This window comes from Amblyomma mixtum, chromosome 5, assembly GCF_055824585.1.
Source record: "Amblyomma mixtum isolate Tamu chromosome 5, ASM5582458v1, whole genome shotgun sequence".
Lineage (NCBI taxonomy): Eukaryota > Metazoa > Arthropoda > Arachnida > Ixodida > Ixodidae > Amblyomma > Amblyomma mixtum.
Window position 1 is genome coordinate 71,081,918 of NC_143016.1, and position 18,480 is coordinate 71,100,397.

Here is an 18,480-nt window from a genome sequence, read left to right on the forward strand (position 1 = left end):
GCACCCGATTAAGTATCGATTGGCTATTGATTGGCATATGCCCATATAAGGCACGCATCCGAAACGCGGACACATTTGCTAACACGTTCTCGGTACGCGTGGTGGCGGTAGTGCAGATTCTCGGGTGTTCTCGTAAATGAATCAGATGCGGTCTAAATTAATCGGCAGGTTCCTTACCACGTCCCTCCTTCATACTAACATGTTCCTCATACATCAGTGTTGCCTTCGCAATGAAAACCAATCAATCGATCAACCATTTTATTCACCCCGTTTGGAGATCGAAGATTCGATATTGATGGTGGGAGGAGAACATTGTAGGAGTGGCCTGAGTAGTGGTGGTGAACAGCGTTACGAGAGCCATCCATGCATCTACAAAGCGCGTTTCATCGCATTCCAAAAGAGGAAATGGAGGTGTTATGGTGGTCTTACAAAGGCCGTGAGGGGAGGCGTGGAAATATGCCTGGTCAGTCTTGTGGCACAGAGTACGCCTTTCGTATTAACCGATCTCAGGACCTAATGTACAATGCTGGTACAGAACTCGCCTATCTTATAACCATTCACCAATACCTGCTGCGACCTGCTAAGGCTTTATACGCAGCGACGTTGACCCTGTCGTCCGGCGTGCGTATAATGGAGGGGGAAACACACCAGTGAATAGCCGCCATTCTGTAACATTTGTGTGTGTCGGGCGACAATAGTCGCGGTTCTGTATCTTTCTGTGTCGGGCGACTAAGTCGACGTTCTGTATTAGTATCGGGCGATGTCAGTCCCCACACTGTAGCTTGGTACAACCAACGGACGGTTGTCCGTTTTAAGATAACGGTCCAATAAATTCTCTTCACTACTTCAGGAATCAAGGCATTGTGGCAGGTGCCTGCTGAGTGCGTCACACCAAAGCGTACGTTTGAGAGTGAGTATCAGAAGCACGAAAGCCGAATAGTGCAGTACACAAAGAGCGCGTGCTATTTCACAATTTAGTTTTCGCAGCCTGTATGAAGGAGTGCTGTAAGAAACCTGATTTAAGGAAAAGCTTTATCACGCCTTAGTCACAGAATTGTTCCTTGCGGGGAGCAGAGGACAGAAAAGAGCTCGTCAGGCATTTTTGGCCGCTGCAATGCTCATATTGGAAAAGAAACCTATCTAGAGCGCGGCTTTTAGGCTTCCGTTCCTGCATTCCATTTCCTAGTGGTCGTTGGCGTTGTCGGCGTAGACGGTTATCCACTCCTCCAGCCTCGCCGCGGCGGGTGGCGTTTCGCACTGCTTCTACCAGCCACAGCGAGAGTGTATGAGTGGACATCCGGAAGGTGACTTCCACGGGAAGACCCCGAGGGTGGCTAGCAGCATAACACACCACCTTCCAGGCGTGGAGAGCTGCGCTGAAAACTCGCATTGCCGATTATTGTGATCGTCTGCCAATTCTTTCTGCTTTCATCGAGTAAGGTTGTGCGGAATTCGACCTACATCTTTCGTGACGATGACAGAAAGTGCAGCAGGTGCCAATAAAGAAAAACCTGGTCAGGAATAACTATTTTGCCTTGTTAGAGTTTTACCCGCAAATGTTTGCCGGTTTTCTACTACTACGGAGGAGGATGAGGAAGAAGAGGAGCCACAACTGTATTTTAAGAAAAGAACAAAACGTCCTCAAAGGTGGGCTCCTACTTGCCCAAGAGTCCACGGGCATGGGCTTCGAGAAGAGCTCTGTCTACTAACGAGCTGGTTGAGCAGCTTGCAGGGTGGTTCAGTTAGGTAGCGGTGGTTGCTAGCGGTGAGATAGTGTGGTGGCGATGGAGGAGGTAAGGTGAGACGTAGCAGCTTGTCTGCAGTTGCCGCCAGACCGCACTGTATATTGAATCTAGTGTATGGTACGGGTAGACCTTGACGAGTGCAATAGCTAGTAGACGTGAACGAGCATCATAGAACTGATTTTGTTGGCGCGGTGCCCGGTGGGTGCGGTAGAAATTGGTTTGAGACCTCCACTACAATCCCTCCAGGACAGTGCCTGCCAAATCTGCAGGGAGACAACGCGCAGCGGAGAGCAGACGGCACGGAGTTCAAGCGCTCTAGACAGGCCTGTGGAAACTGGAAACGCACCACTGACTTGAAAGGTTTGGTTTGGTTTTATGGGGTTTAACGTCCCAAAGCCACTGAGGCTATGAGAGACGCCGTAGTGGAGGGCTCCGGAAATTTCGACTCTCAGCCCAAGTCCGAGCTTTTTGTGCTGAGGGATAAACCAAGAGGGATATATGCGAGGCACTATATGCCGCCACCACCTTTAGAGGTGAAAGTGGGGGGAGTACCGGTCGCTGAGGTCCAAACGATCAGGATCCTGGGTATGTATCTGCAGACTAACAGGAAGAATAGCGAGTCCTTGCAAAGGCTTAAAAATACGGTCAATGCTACCGTGCGGCTAATCAGGAGAATCGCCAATCGTAAGAGAGGTGTTAAGGAAAAAGACTTGTGTAAGCTAATGCAGGCGTTTGTGCTGAGTAGAATAGTGTATGCGACGCCTTATTTGAAGTTGGACGCGGCGGAAAAAGGAAAGGTGGAGGCTATGATTAGGCAGGCGTATAAAGCGGCTAAGGCGTAAAAGGCTGCTGGGATTAGGGGTGCACAACACCCTAGAAGAACTACGGGAGGCGCACTTGGTGATGCAGCTCGGTAGGCTTTCAAAAACAAAAGCAGGAAGGGACATATTGGAAAGGATCGGCATTGGAGTTGACGTTCCAGCCGGTGACACGAAAATTCAGATGAGGCGGGAAATGCACAACGGCTTGTACATAAAACCTGTGCCCAAGAACATGCATCCAATACATCACGAGGACCGCAGGAAGGCAAGAGCAAAAGCTTTACATGCTAAGTACGGGAAGTACAACGGGGCAGTCTATGTAGATGTCGCCGAGTATAAGGACAAGGATGCATTTGCAATTGCGGTGGTGGACGGGCGGGGACGCTTGATCGCCTCTGGATCAGTCAAAACCCGCTCCCCAGAAACTGCAGAGGAAGCGGCGATAGCAGTAGCTATAACTAGTAGTAATGCTGACCTGATCTTCAGCGATTCAAAAACAGCCATCCGAAATTTGGCGAGGGGCAGAATATCTGTCACAGCGGCGCGATTGCTGAATCGGGCCACCGAGCGAGGGATTACGGAGGCGGAAATTGTCTGGGTACCTGCACACTCTGGGAAACCTGGGAACGAGACGGCTGACATGAATGCTCGAGGTTTCGTCAGCCGAGTAGGTGAGCCGGACGTCCAGGGAAGGTCCACGAGAGATGGGCTGGTATCCTTTAATGACATTACTAATCATTTCAGACTTGAGCGGAGGACTTACCCACCCCCGGACAAGGAATTGGTGAAGGCGCAGGAATGCGTCTGGCGACGATTGCAGACTAGATGCTTCTTCAACCCATACGTGTTGAGCAAAATCTACCCAGACATTCAGCCGGAGTGCAAATGGTGTCACGAATTGGCAACATATGACCACATATTATGGAGCTATAGCATAGCACCGCCACCGGCGGACATTATGCGTGATCCTTCCCTCGAGCAGTGGGAGGGCGTGTTGGCCAGCTCAGACCCGGTCGTCCAGACCAGGGCCGTGGAGTGGGCCACCCAGGTCGCCGTCAGCCATGGGTTGATGGCCATCTAACACGGAATCATCCACACATACTTTCTGGCGAAAATAAAGTTTTTCCATCCATCCATCCATCGACCAACTGGGGTTCTTTAACGTGCTGACTTGACAGGGGAAACGCCTCACTGACTTCAGGAATAAAGGCATTGAGGCAGGGACCTCCTGAGTGCGTCACACCAAAGCGTACGAGTATACGACTGCGTGCATGGTGAAAAAATCTAAGCCAGTGCTTTGGTTAGTAAACTGCCGCGTGAAAGCTCCTTGGATCACCTTTAGGCCCACTGCCATTTTTTTCGGAACAGAACAAGTAAGCCGCATAACAAATGCAGTGGCGCATTAACAGATGGGTTAAGATCGAATAGTTTTGTTATGCCGACACTTCTGCCGAATTTATAGAATTGCATAAACCTGGTACGGAAACTAATGCTGGGAACAATAAAAGCTCGCAGTATTCCTCCCAAAGCGCCTTTAGCAACTTTTAATAAAATAATAACATGATGGGCGAGGGGCATAGATCGCCTCGCTCCTAAAGCCGTTTATTAGCAATTACCGCCAATCCGCAATTATTGTGGGCTGCTAGAGTAGACTAACCACACCTTTAAAGAGTACGCTCACATGACGGCCCCGAAACGGGATGCAAGCCGTGGAGGCATGTCCAGGGCACAGTTCTCTGCCAACACGCAGTGTGGACTTCGATACGTCGGACAAATGGCCGGAGAAATTTGGACGAATGCGCTGAACTGCTTCTCAGTCGCAAACGCGCAGTGTCCACCATGTCAAAAGCCACAGCCAAGTCGTGCTATTACGACTGTCGCAGTCACACTCGCATATCACGGTTGGAAGCGTTTGTTGAACTCTTACTCAGCAGTCACCAGTGCGATCTGTGGTCGGTAAAAGCGGCTTCGAAGCAGACAGTGTACCGAGTGGCCATAAGTCGTTGAGAGAAGAATGAAAGCTGATTCGAGAACAACGCCTAAGCTTCTACCAGTGAGTTCACCCTCAGCTGGGCGCGGACAAAGAACTCAGAAATATGGACAATTCGAAACCACTGAAGCTCGATTGGTATATCGCAACAGTGCAAAGTGATACGTAGACACTGTTCACGGTGGGTTCTTTTTTTGCCACTTGCAAAGGCCCGTGCCCGAATAGCAGTGTATTCCTTGGCAACGTCTGTGGCACCATGCAGATGATCTTGTCTCAATTCATGAACTGATGACGATATGCAGAATACATGCCAGCGCTTTTGCGGAGAAGTAGATTTCAATGCGATTTATTCGCAGTCGTTCATATTGTTTGCTGCGGAAAGTAATTGCCAAAATTATTGAAATCAGGCCCTGTGGTCAGGTGGCTGGGCATTCGCTCCAGCCTCGCTAGGCACAGGGCCGACACTGTTTCAAAACAAACTCAGTCCGGACTGAGATTAATGATTAGGAAATTTCTGGGTAGCTCGTCGGTTTGAATTGTCGCTGTGCGACGAGCTCCCGTATGCGTGCGATGGCGCAAGCGCGGGCCCCCTTCTCGGGGCTTGGCAGGCCGACTGTAGTTTCGTATCGAAACACAGCAGCCTGGGCCCGAGAAGGAGCCTCCTATCCCAGCTGCGCCATGTCACGCTCCAGCTTGTGGGGCGTGCGCCACTCGACGAGGACCACGCAGGCCGAGGGGTCGTCTCCATGCCGAGCATTACGCCGCTGCTCGCTCTTGGCCTTTCGGCAGCGGGCCTCAAGGCGGAGACGGCAGGCAGCTCAGACGAGGTCCCACCTGCGTAACACGGACATAGTACACTGAGGAAACGAGTATGCTCAAGACGAATGCACTGTCGAGCCGTATACCTGAGTAGCATTACTGATCACTTTGAGCGGTGTAAGTTCTGAGTGGATTCTATTAATGGGATTCCACTGTTAAGTGGAGTGGATTGCTTGCAAGAGAAGGAAAGCGTCGCAGACAGCGGCAGAAAATTAGGTAGGTGGATGAGACTAAGTTTGCGGGGATGCGGTGGTCGCGGCTAACAAAGGAGAGGGTTAATTGGACATGGGAGAGGGCTTTGCCCAGCAGTGGGTGCAGTCAGGCTGATGATGATGAAGTTTTCAGTCTTTGTACGACTATTTTAGTTTAAATGCTACGTAGTGACGAAGCCCTAAATTGTGCCAAGTAACAGAGTTTTTAAGCTCGCAAAATTTATTTTCCGAGTTCGATTCCTTGCTGTGGGAGAATTTTACAATTGAGACTTGCGAAAAGCTCAATGCAGCACTGGGCTCACTGGGTGCAGTTTGCCGATCATTACTATATCAGGTCTGTGCACGCTGCTCCTACGAGTTTTCGAGTAACAATCTTCGCCACTTTCAACATCGCGTATCGGGAGGCACCTGTCTCTCACGGAAGCACCAGATACTCTGAATATTGACAGCTCGTGAAAATGTGTAGAGGAAATTTTTCAAGATTATGTTGGACATTGAAATGCAATCAATTTTACCCGAATCGGCGCAAGAGTCACTTACTGAGAACACTTCTCTATTCCATACCTTCGCACGGAGAAACCCAAGTTGGGCTCGAGTCAAACCCGCTTTTATGAAGCTTACCATTTGGGTATTGTCGAGCATTCGCTCACTTAAGAGTAGAGCAGGAAGCTTCAGTTTTCGGTCCTGTGCTCTACACAGAATACTACCGAGACCTTGCCGGCAACGCCAGTGTGAGCGGCGGCTTGTGTTACTGCTTATGATGTATTCGACCGTATTTACACATATATATGCATGCGTATGCACCAGTACACATACATATATACGAGCACATTCAAGGTAGTCGCGTCGGAAATGACATTTTATCATGAAATTCACAGAATGATCACACGTTTCTAATTTCCTTGTCCTTTTCGTAAATCATGCGTGCTCTGCTTCACTAACCGGCAAAGCGGATTAGGGCTGAGATGTTTTCTGAGTGGCTGCCGGTGCGAATCGGCGGGGTTGTAAACTGCCAGCACCTCGTCGATGACGGCGTGCAGCTGGGCGTTGGCGCTGTCTCCGTGGTCTCGTTCGAGGCAATTGAGGGCAGGCTGCACGGCCGTGCATATGCCCCTGACCATCTGCACGTAACAGCGAAGTCAATTCAAGATGTCAAAATACCAGGACCAGAGCTTCTGCCAGGGGCCTTACTACAGAGATGCACTGTAACGACTTCACTGTGATTTTATTTCCTTATTTTCTTGGCTAAAGCTATGGTGTCGTTGCAGCTTGGCTTCAGCCAATCGAAAAAGTGGGAAAAAAGAACAACTACAAACGTAACAAAATTCGAATCGCTATGGTGTGTTTGTGGCACTGGTTCTCTCTCTTAGAACTGAGCAGTTGAGGGAAGGAAAAAGAGGTGGTCATTATGACATACAAGACGAAACCTAACAGTCACCGAAACCTAGGAGCATAGGGGATGTTTTTATAAATTGTGCTGCTCATCAATAGGAGCTTACTAGGGTAATTATTTAAAAGTTATTGATTAGAAAGCCGAAGACAAAACAAACACAAGCCTTTGGCGTAATCCGAACCCGCGACCTCCGAATTTCACATCCAGTGATCTACCAAGTGAGCTATGGCGAAGGCTGTCGAATCTTCTGCTTTCGAAGGTATTTATGTGTAGTGTGACCGAACCTTGAGAGTGTTCACCAGCGCCCTCCTCGTCCATAGTGGCGGACGTAGTACAGGGTTGGTCAAAAGCTCCCAGGCCACATGGTCCGCTTTTCATCGGTATATCCTGGCACTAAAGATTCCGATAAAGCTATCAAAGTTCTCAGACGGTAGAACGACCCTCCTTCTATTCTCAACAGACATTCAGAGCTTCGAGGGTGTCTGAACTGCGCGATTATGCTGGTCAAAAGCAAAACCTGTGGCCTTGGAACTTTTGACTGGCGCTGTACGACCTCTATTTGCGCGAGTGCCGCGTGAAACGTGATCGAACGTTGAGGGAGGAAGCTGTCCAAGAACCCTCTTACGCTGCCTAAGGCATGAAGACTGCCAGAACCGAGTCCATGGTTAGCTATTGAGCAGAAGAGAGATGAGAAAAGAGGGACTCGTTATGACATACATGGGTTGAGTAGTGCATGAGATGTCACAGCGTTATGCCACATATTGTGTTGTATAGCATTAGGTGTTGTATGCAGGTAGCTAAAAAGGATAACCAGCGGGATTGCGCGCGAGAGAAAAGCGCCGCTTCAGGCAAGATAAGGTAATGGGTAATTACACTAGGCACAGAAAAACGGATCCAAAGGGCGTACCAGAGTGCTCATCCAGGATGTTTTGCTTCTCAAAATCATGTATATTGTAATGATACTGACGTAATGATACCGATTCGCCTCGACATCAACGCTGTTGAAGGTTATATACCATCGTCACGTCGAGTTCTTTCCCAGTATGTTATTTTTTCAATGTTATATTTTCTAGAAAAGCTTAACAATTCTCGTTTTAGTTCCTTCAATTACGACACTGGGCTTCTTTTTCTCTGTACTTAACAAGCCCCTTTGTACCCCAATTCTCATAGCTGCCTATCGCGAGGTTGCAGTTAACGTGAAAAGCCAGAGCGGATGAATTGAAGAAAAAATTGAAGAGCTTATCGATTTGACGTTTGTTGATGCACATGCGCGCCATGTTTCGCCTCGCTTCGATTGGTCCCTCTGTCTACAGTACAGTAATTGTTTGGAGGTGGTGCACAAGGGCTTAAGGATCAAAACTGTGTGTAGCAAAATCTGTCTGCTCCCTTCGGATATGTTTTTCAGTCCGCACAGTCTCGAGAGTCATTTTCACGCAGCCGCATTGCCATCAAGTAGGGTGCATTACCTTTGCAGCAAAAACTTGTTCACTGTTCATTGGGATATTTAGGCTAGCAGGACACCTGCCCTCGAAAGGTACCACAGGGAGATGCGTGAGAATCTCTTTTCTCTCGAAGAATCTTCACTGATGTGAAAATCTTCCCGACAGCAGGTTAGAAATCTACGACAATGATTTCCGTATTTTAATCTTTGTAAGTATTAACTAACATTTTATTGCCCAGTCTACGCATCTGTTGGAGCATAAAAATTATTTCGGAATGCCAAGAAAAAAATTTTTGGAACTAAACTTATAGGCTTAGCGCATTAATCAGCGAAAGCTGTTATTGCTTCGATTTAGCCATTTTGTTTGATGCTTCCATCCTCCCACCTTCATCACCCTCTCTCCCTTCCCTTTGCACTTGCCCTCTCCATCCTCTTTCCAATCGTAGGAGGAATTTCCCCCTTTCCGCATTGCTACCTGCCATGGTTGGCAGGTGGATGCTATTGATTTAATTCATTGTAATTGAATTTAATTATAAAATTGGAGGGTACACTTGAGGCTCGCCTTAAGGGTATAAGGCGATAGCATTAATGGGCTAATGCCCATATATACGGAATTGCCATACGGAACATATACGGAATTGGAACTGCAATATGAAATTGGAATACTGCACATTCCTAGATTCCTGGGAATCATCATACCACTCCTGACGCAGTGGTGCAGCGGTTAAGCGATGCGTCATTGCCCGGCAATGGCAGGTGCTGTCATCGGCAGTGCGTGGGCTAGACAGGCTGTTCTTTCCGAGTGACCATTAATTCAACTGCGATCTACCGCGATAGCCAGTTTGCTAACAATCTGGTGGGCAGGTTGTGATGGCGCCAGAAGGTCACGTCACCTAAATGGCCCATCTAGGTTGCTTCTCCGCGGATTTTTCGCCCAGAACACCTGCGTCGACAATGAAAACGCCGGATATTTTACAGAACGACAGCCTTAACGCAGTTGCTTTAATATTGGTGGAAATTAAATTACTTCCGAAAGTGATTAAGGCCCTACGGCTGACGCTTTAGATTCGATGGCAGAACGCAGAACTATATAGCTAACACTAAGCTAATTTTATTCCAGCTTACTCGCCACGCTATTTGGCCTTATCCTGATATCATCTCTTATCCTGTTCGTACTTATGACTGTGTTTTGCTTTCATGTTCCCCCCTATGCAATGCCCTGCTGTGCCTTTAGCGTATTTTAAGGAATAAAGCTGCAACAGCTTTCGCTGTGAAGCGCACATGTTATGGCACCGCCCACACATTTCGGGGGTTTCAGTAAATAAACGGGTCAAGCTAGTTCCAGAAAGCACGAAAAAATATTCCGCTCATGTCTTTATCTGGCGCATGTTTGAAATATTCCCGGTTGACTTTAGTGGACTTCAGGCCGCTGAAAGAAGTGTGACGTTTGCGCTTTGTTCCACAATGAAGGAAACTGCTCATCATGTTTTCATACCAAAATACAGATTTCCTCTAACTTGATGTATCTGTGATCTCTGCTATGACGACTTTTACAATAAAAGACGCACTCACATATTTGTGTGGTTAATGTTCCCAATTAAAGATTTATGTTTACACACTTTGATATTTGTCGGTTATATCAGATGACCTTGAAGATCAGTAATTAAAGAAAAAATTCAGAGTGACCCGGTTAGTTTCCTTATGGCCCACGAAAGGGATAACCATGTGTGCAGATTTCAGTTAGCTTTTGGTTTGGTCTTCGTTCACGAGGGTTTATCGTCTCAAAGCGACTCAGGCTATGAGGGACGCCGTAGTGAAGCGCTTGTATAAGTTAGAAATCTCGGTTTCTTTCGTTTTAGTAGTGAAATATGACATGCGCTGCCATACTCTTAGATTAGAAAAGAACGTGACACTTCGTCGAAAGTCTAATGCGGGGCCGCCTCAGCACCTTCTTCAGATTTGACAAATTGGACCGAGAGAGAAGAGCTTATTAAACTTTCTTTTTATCCCCTGTGGCGTTGTGAACATTGTGCGTTCGCCGAGCGGCAAGCGACAGCCTTTGTGTCACCACAAAGACTAACATCTATGTTTGCGGGTGTGTTTTGTATGTGCGGGAGCTACATGTCTTAGAATATATCTGGGTTTATTGGTAGGAATGTCAAGCGGTAAATAGGAGCCCGCAAAGATCAAATGCAACCGAAGAGTCTGCCGACATGACGTACACACGGGAGACCGGACGTGAGTGTTTCACATACCTGCCTCGCGGCGTCAGCAGTGCTGGGCCGTGAGCAGGGACAGAGCAGCGTGGCGTGCACGTCTTGGAGCTGGCGGCGGATGCGCGGAGACGCGGACGCTACCGACGTAGGCAGCGCGTCACTCAGCTGCCCGCCAGAGTTCCCGCAGTCGGGCCTTTCGTCGCTGTGACGCTTCACTGCGGTGAACAGGTATGCCTCTCTGTTAGCCTGTGCAGCTGAGCAGAGAAGCGCTAGTCACAGCAAGCGAAAACTCACCTGGAAGCAAAACGGGGACAGCAGCACGGTCTGGAGCAAACTTGTCTTTCTCTGGGCCCAGGCTGCTGAAGCAGAGAAATGTGCGAGGCATTTTTAAGCCAACGCCGGAGCAGAAACCGGCAGCCCTGACACTTGGAATACAAGCTTCCTTTCAATGCATCAAGAAAAGCCATACACTACGCTGCCAAGAGCTTAACGTGAGTGCGAGTCATGAAAAACCTGACCAGGACCGTACCCGACTGACAACTAGAAACTACCGATGGGTCCATGCAGCTAAAAGGAAGTGGGCTACTAGGAATTGTGAATTGAATTGTGGGGTTCAATGAACCGAAGCGACAGAGGGCTGTGAGAGACGCCGCATGGGAGAATTCTGATTAATTTAGACTACCTGGGATTGTTTAACGTCCGCCGACATCACTCAGCACACATCACTCAGTACACGGGCGCCTTTGGCATTACACCTGTACCGAAACGCGGTTGCTGCACCAAAGTGCAGACACGCAGGTCTGGATCAGCATAACCCAGGTGAGGGGCGTGACCAAGATAAGTGACCACAGCTAGCGCGGGTGGTGGGTAATTTGTGGCCAATGGCACTGGCTCTTGTCCTGCTGTGGACGTTATTGGGCGCATGGTAACGAAGAATAAAGATGGCGACGCTGGACACTGCTACAAAGTGGTGCATCTGTTCGTTTGCGTCTGTTATCACCGCGAAAACACATCACGAGACGTTTGTGCGCAAAGGGTGTGCAGTGTTTCGTTTACACCACGCAACAATGGTGCGGCGGAATTCATCGCTAATTAGAACTCCGTATTTTAATTCAGAGCATCTGTACCAACGCTTCGCTCCCAAAAACATAATGCGCGCCTAAAGAATCCTCTCAATTCGAATGCCACATTGTTCAAATAGATTTTCGATAACCTTCGCGGTAAGATTTCCAAGAGTTGATCGCACCAGTCAAAAAGAAAAATAGCACTGAGGAGAAAAAAAAAAATCTCTACAGGCAGAGTCAGCCGCATGCACCTACCTGACACTACTGATGACGGAAACAGATTCAAAGGAAACATGTTTCAATACCCACTTTTGCTCACGCACTTCAATCTTGTAGAAGGACTTGAGAAGGCAGTAGGCGATGCGCAATGCCTCTTTCGCTATGCCACGATGGCAGGCATGAAAGTCCAGCAGCTGTTGACAAAGCCGACAAAGGCCATTAGTAAAAATCTCTCCGACAATAGACGAGTCACAGATAATAAAACAGAGGCTTTCCCTTACTTAAACTTAGCTGCTATGTCTAAAAGTGCACTGGACATAATTATGCCCCCCGTGCATGGTTTATGGGGTTTAACGTCCCAAAACAACTAAGGCTATGAGGAACGCCGTAGTGAAGGGTAAGGCTGTTATGATTTAAAGGCGTACAACATTTATCTAGTTTTAGCGGCTGTTTCTAAGTAACTTCATTTCTCAATCCCAAAAATATTCAACGTAATCCGAATCACTGTTACGCCCACCCTGTAATGTTCCTGCCGCGCCCACTTTATACTTGCAAACTTCTTCATCCCTTCCGCCTACCTGCCGCCTCCTTACTGCTCTTGCTTACTCTTGGAATCTCTCTGCCGCCCTAAATGATCATCGATTATGTGTTCGCCCATGTTCAATTCCTTGAGCAGATTCAAGCTGGGACATCCCAAATACGTTGGTGCCCTTATAAGCCTCCTCTGTTCTCACTTGAAGCAATGCACCACAGAACCAAAACTAAATAAAGTGCACAGGTTAAGAGAAACAACAGAACTTCGAAAATGCAACACAAGTCTGAAAAGGCAAAATATTTAAAATGTGATACAGGCATAAAGAACTTGACTGTGAAAATAACAGTTGTGAATCAGCGCTGCTTAGCAAGTATTTTGGTAAATAGTTTTATTCCCAGCTATACACGAATTCATTGTAAATTGTGGGATTTAACATCCCGAAGCGACACATGGGCTGACCGCGGCGGTCGCGTTTCGATGTAGGCGGAAATCAAAAGGCACCCGTGTGCTGCGCGATGTCAGTGCATGTTAAGATCTCCAGGCGGTCGAAATTATTCTACCACATACCTCCCTTCCCTTACGGAGATTATTCTACCACTACCACATACCTCCCTTCCCTTACGGCGCTATTCGCGTGTCCACCGAGATATGTGAGACAGATACTGCGCCATTTCCTTTCCTCAAAAACCTGTTTGATTTATTATAATAGGGAACACCGAAGTGGAGGAATTCTAATTTCAGCCTCTTTGGGACATTATACCGACATAACCCTAAATCTAAATTAGACCGCCTGGGTTAGGTTAGGTTTATGGGGTTTAACGTCCCAAAGCGACTAAGGCTATGAGAGACGCCGTAGTGGAGGGCTCCGGAAATTTCGACCACCTGGGGTTCTTTTACGTGCACTGACATCGCACAGTACACGGGCCTCGAATTTCTCCTCCAAAGAAATTCAACCGCCGCGGCCGGGATCGAACCCGCGTCTTTCGGGACAGCAGCCGAGCACCATAGCCACTGAGCCACCGCGGCGGCTAGACCGCCTGGGGTTCTTTACCTTGCGCACACATCGTGCAGCGGGTCGGCGTTTTTCAGGCGAAAGCCTTTAATGCCTCATGCTGTCGTTAGCAATGCGTGTCGGCAGCCGTGTCTGCGTCCGTGTCGGCAGCCGTGTCGGTAGCCGTGTCGACAGATGTGTCCGTGTTTTGACGGGTATCCACCGAGATATGTGAAACAGTTACTGCGTAATTTCCTTTCCTCAAATACAATTTTCAGTTTCTTCCTTACGGCCCCTCTTTCTTCTTTCACTGCCACTTCCGCCCTTCCTGTACGGTGCGGTTAAGGTGTCTATACCGAGATGACTGAGATTTGGTTTGGTTTTGTGGGGTTTAACGTCCCAAAGCGACTAAGGCTATGAGAGACGCCGTAGTGAAGGGTAGTGAAGGGCTCCGGAAATTTCGACCACCTGGGGTTCTTTAACGTGCACTAACATCGCACAGTACACGGGCCTAGCGCCATTTCCTTTCCTCAAAAAGCGTTGCGTTCAAAGGGCAAGGCATCGCACCGAACGGATGGTGGCGTTCCGTGGACTCCCTGGCAGCGCTACAACATGCTGTCGCGTTCCACTCCTAAAGGCGAAGCTTAAGCGCCATTAATTAGGAGTCGATTAGTTCTGAGTGATTAGTAAATAGTAATTTGTCATTACCTCGTCATCAGTTATGTGTGACATCATCCAGTGGTGACGTCACCAGTGGCACATAGGCAAACTGGTGCGGAAAACGCTTTCCTCTCTACGCACTCTAGACAGTCAAAGTGCCCCCTGAATTTTTTGTATCTCGCAGATATCCTTATCGGTCGGTCGTTTCGTCTGCTGGGCCACAGGGGAATCACTATTTCAGTGAAAGGATAGAATCGGAACGCAGAGACGCCACATGTGAGACGCCAAAGGCGAAACGCCGGTCGACTACTAGGCGCACTACTTACTGTTTCGGCCTGCATACCGGTGCCAGGAATGAGCACACCCGCTGTTTTCCTTACTGAAGCCAGCCAAGTCACATGTGTTAACTTTCAATTTTTACGCCAGTACCCAAGTCATTGCTTCCGTTTCGTTCGTTTAGTTTATTGGGGTTTAACGTCACAAAGCGACTCAGGCTGTGATTAACGCCATAGTGAAGGGCTCCGCAAATTTCGACCAACTGGGGTTCTTTACTTTCGGCTTTTGACATTCGCAGCACCACAAAGGTGAGCTATGTTCACTCAAGCAAGCTCAGGTAAGTTCGGAGGTGCGCGGCGCAAGCTGCAGCCAATAGGAGGAAGTTAGGGTAGTTACTCGGGTATTCTCGGCTTAGTTCGGAGCAGTGCCGCGCCAGCTGCAGGCAGCAGAAGGAAGCTCAGGTAAGCTCGGAGGAGCCTCGCGGCAGCTGTTCGAGAAACTGCTTCGGAAGAGCTACATGGGTCGCACAATCACTACGGGTGGTTGTGACAGGAACAGCCACCTGCCAGTACAGTGGCGCAACGGTTGGTAATGGTATGGGGACTCGCCGACATCTATGATTGTTTAGAGAATGACCGATTCTGCATATATGGGCATTAACCCATGGAGCTCCGAATGGTGTGCGGTATGGTGGCCAACGCGAACTGTTACACAAACGCACAAACCAAAAACACCTACAAACATTACGGAAACAGCATTAGTGCACAGTGCTTTGATAGTTATGCGCCTTTCCTATTTAAAAAAAAGCAGAAAGTTTAGACTCTGTTGATTACGATGAAATGAAAGGCGTATAACTGGTTCCTGGGTCAGTGGACACCTCAGTCGGGCTTTGGGGAGCACGGAGGTGGACACCTGCGGTCATTTGATCCAGGATGGGTGATGACGTTATTTACGAGCCGTGCTTCAGCCACAGGTTTCTGAGGACGGCGTGATTTCGCACAATCAGCCAAATATATGCACTCGCATTAAAAAGGAGACGAACGCCGTTGTAAGCACGCATATAACGTGACCGAGGACGATTCAAAGCGCGCGGAAAGCGGCCATGCTGCGCCTGCAAATCATTTCATGGTGGCGCCTATACTTGCGGCGACGATGTAGACCGCTTTTACTTTTCTTGAACGATTACCTGCTTCAACATAAACAAGCCGTGGCAAGTCGTCGGTATAAGAAGCTTTCACGTGATCCACAAGACATGCTCAGCGCTCAAAAGGGGATTGACATGGGGATGCAAACCTCAGTCGGGAACCTTGAGCGTGCCCACGGGTTCCGGGTTTCCTCTCCAGGCATGGCCAGCGGGCGTGGCTCTAGCTCTCCCATGGGCCGTGTGGAGGTTGTGGCAGAACTCCAATGGAAGCTAGCGGCTTTGTTTTAGCGTTGATCTGTTAAAAAAAATGAAGATTTACTGACAGTTCACTAGCAAGCTGTTTTAACAGTAACCTGAAAGAAAAAAGTAGTAGAGATAGTGAGCTAGCAATCTTTGCTCTAGCGTTAAGAGGAAGAGAATGAGAGATTCAAAGATACGGCATCGCTGGTTATAGGCGCAGAACACAGACACAAGGAAGGTAGACGGGGCTGAGCTCCTGTAACCAGGCGCTCAGCCCAGTCTACCAACAGGACGTTCTTTTAAAGATAGTGAACTGGAAAAAAAGAGTACCATATAATCAGTTAGAATTCAATGGGAAGGCTACTAAAAAAAAAAAAAACAAGAGACAGTTTCCAGAAAACCGCTTTACTTTTAAAGTAGAGGGCCGGATGATTGAAGAAGGATTGCAACAGACAAACGGCAAACAATGTAGCAAGTATTTACGTTTGCTCGAACTAAAAGTGTCGAGGCGGATACCGACGGTACGATAACGTCAAGCCCGTAATTAGATCAGGCCTTCCCTCTGAAAAAAAAAAAGAAAATGAGAAAACGATGTTAAGGTTTTTACCTGACTTGCAATCAGCGTGGGTGTGATGGCGACGTGAGTAGGAGGCGGGTGACTGAGGGTGCAGGCGCCTGTAAGACGTGCAAGGGGTGATTGAATGAGGCACCACTGACCTGAAATCAGAGAATATGTTCTGCTAGAGAAGTATTCATTTGTGACCTTCAAAATGCGCCATCATTGCTCTTAAAGAGCTCTGGGATTAAATCCACTGAAACATCCTTACAGTTCGATGCACTGAACGCAGAAGTCCGAAAGCGACGCAGGTTATAAGGGACGCTGTAGTGCTGGGCTCCGGAACATTTCGGCCCCCGGCGGTTTTTTAACGTGCACAGACATCGCACAGCACGCGGGCCACGAGCATTTCGCCTCCATCGAAAATACGACCGCCGCTGCAGGGATTGAACGAAAGGAGCTAGCGTGCTTTCTTTAAGCCTGACGTAACCGTGTTGACGTGCGCGTGTCTCCTTCGTAGCCTATTTTCGGTGCCTAGAAAGGCGGCAATCCTGTGCAGTCATTCGCGTTCACCTTGTTTTATCCAGCGTCCAGCATTATTCCGTGAACGAAAGACACCTTCGCGCTAGAGAAGCCTAGTCGCGTCGCTGGTGAACTAATGACACTCGTATCGCTTAAAACTGCGTGAGAGCTAAATCCTGACGTGGAATAGACCGTTGCTTGCCTGCTCCGGAGGGACTCGACATCACAGAACGTTGCCAAGAGAAGAATGAGGCTGAGTGCAAAAAGGTTCTCTTACTTGCCGGAGATCGTCTTGCTCAGCTGCGAGAACGCACGAAGGAATGGCTGCTGGGAACGAGAGGAACGCACGAGGAACGCCGTGATGAATGCGTGTCTCGGGCTGGTTGGCTGGCCTCAAATAAAATGGCGCATGCCCACTACGGGGGAGTGGCCAAGGCAGAGGCGGGGAGACGAGCTGTTGGCGAAGCGCGTGGCTGAGAGAGAAAAAAAAGAACGAGGCTGAAAATATAAAGAAGACAGGTTGCAGGGCTTCGGCCGCTCATCTGTTTTTTCAGCCAGCGTCCGCTTCGGCGAGCGCGGTTGTTGCTGCGACGCGCGTCTTTTCTTTCCTTTCACTATTTCCTCTAATCTTTTAACTCTCCTCTATCTGCACGTGACAGCGGTGGTGGCTCGGCTGGAGCCAGTTGGCAGGCCCGTGCAATTTCCTTTTCATCCTTCTCCCAGTCGCGGCGGCTAGAATTTCTTTGGAGGAGAAATTCTAGAGGCCCGTGTACTGTCCGATGTCAGTGCACGTTAAAGAACCCCAGGTGGTCGAAATTTCCGGAGCCCTCCACTACGGCGTCTCTCATAGCCTCAGTCGCTTTGGGACGTTAAACCCCATAAACCAAACCATAAACCAAACCTTCTCCCAGTCACAACAACTGCACGACACCCGGGGAGGTGGTGACCATGGCGGGTGCCTTTGCGTTTCGCTTCATAAAAGCGTGAGGCATGTGCTTACCTTCACACAAATGCAGAGATGATGATGATGATGATGTCCTCAGGCTTGCTGGCACATACCCACGGCGCCACGGATGAGCAACGTGCCGGAGCTTGTGCTTCCATGACGTATCGTCGTCGTCAAGCTAGATCTGATAACCTTTACGGTATAGAAAAGGGTCAGATTAGAAAACCATGCTTAAGAGTAGGGTAAGAGTGCGGGCTAGTTGGTGATCCATTACATTTAAATACCAGCGCAAACCAGTAAGACACACGAGAAGAACACAGCGCTTTGTGCGTCCTCGTTCTTCGTCGTGTGTCTGGCTGGTTTGCGCTGGTATTTATACACGCTTAACAGAGCTTTAGCTCGTCTTGCTATGTACATCCGGGTTGAACCTAAACTATTTTTTTTTTGCGAAAGTAACGCTACGTTAGGCACCGAGCCATTTCGCGGAGCTCTGGAAAGGCCAAGCTGCGCATGCGCGAGGAACATTGACGTTACACGGCACACAGCTGGCGCGCCGGGGCCGCAGCCGTAGCCACCGCCGCCGCCCTCGCGTGCTCTCCATCGCCTCGCGGACGGTCTCACTCTCTCTCTCCCTCTGATGCGCAGTAGCGATTGCGCATCATCATCTGACGTTTTTGGTGTATATAATAT

General features: G+C 48.8%; 1 protein-coding gene across 9 annotated transcripts; it reads right to left on the bottom strand.

Annotated features, from left to right (window-relative positions):
* Positions 1–4,886: 4,886 nt before the first annotated feature.
* LOC149342603 (uncharacterized) lies at positions 4,887–17,959 on the bottom strand. Of its 9 annotated transcripts, none has more exons than XM_089544977.1 (9): positions 17,845–17,952; positions 17,122–17,317; positions 16,374–16,441; positions 15,676–15,821; positions 12,011–12,114; positions 10,932–10,996; positions 10,677–10,852; positions 6,530–6,708; positions 4,887–5,390 (listed from the first exon to the last, which is right to left on the bottom strand). In XM_089544977.1, exons 4-9 carry the CDS (start codon positions 15,757–15,759, stop codon positions 5,375–5,377), a joined length of 624 nt encoding a protein of 207 aa, XP_089401103.1. In that variant the 5' UTR covers positions 15,760–15,821; positions 16,374–16,441; positions 17,122–17,317; positions 17,845–17,952; the 3' UTR covers positions 4,887–5,374. The 9 variants fall into 9 exon arrangements, with proteins under 9 accessions (XP_089401103.1, XP_089401109.1, XP_089401110.1 ...); XM_089544983.1 differs by having other exon boundaries at positions 10,932–10,993; positions 16,374–16,483; XM_089544984.1 differs by having other exon boundaries at positions 6,607–6,708; positions 16,374–16,483.
* Between the last annotated feature and the right edge of the window lie 521 nt (positions 17,960–18,480).

Excerpts from the sequence above, each read along its gene's own strand:
- LOC149342603 (XM_089544982.1), bottom strand. The coding sequence starts at position 15,759 with ATGGGAGAGCTAGAGCCACGCCCGCTGGCCATGCCTGGAGAGGAAACC. Across the intron at positions 12,115-15,675 it reads GCTCAAGGTTCCCGACTGAG|CTGCTGGACTTTCATGCCTG; the intron begins GTTTGCATCCCC and ends CTTTGTCAACAG. Across the intron at positions 6,709-10,676 it reads CTGCTGACGCCGCGAGGCAG|ATGGTCAGGGGCATATGCAC; the intron begins GTATGTGAAACA and ends TGTTACGTGCAG.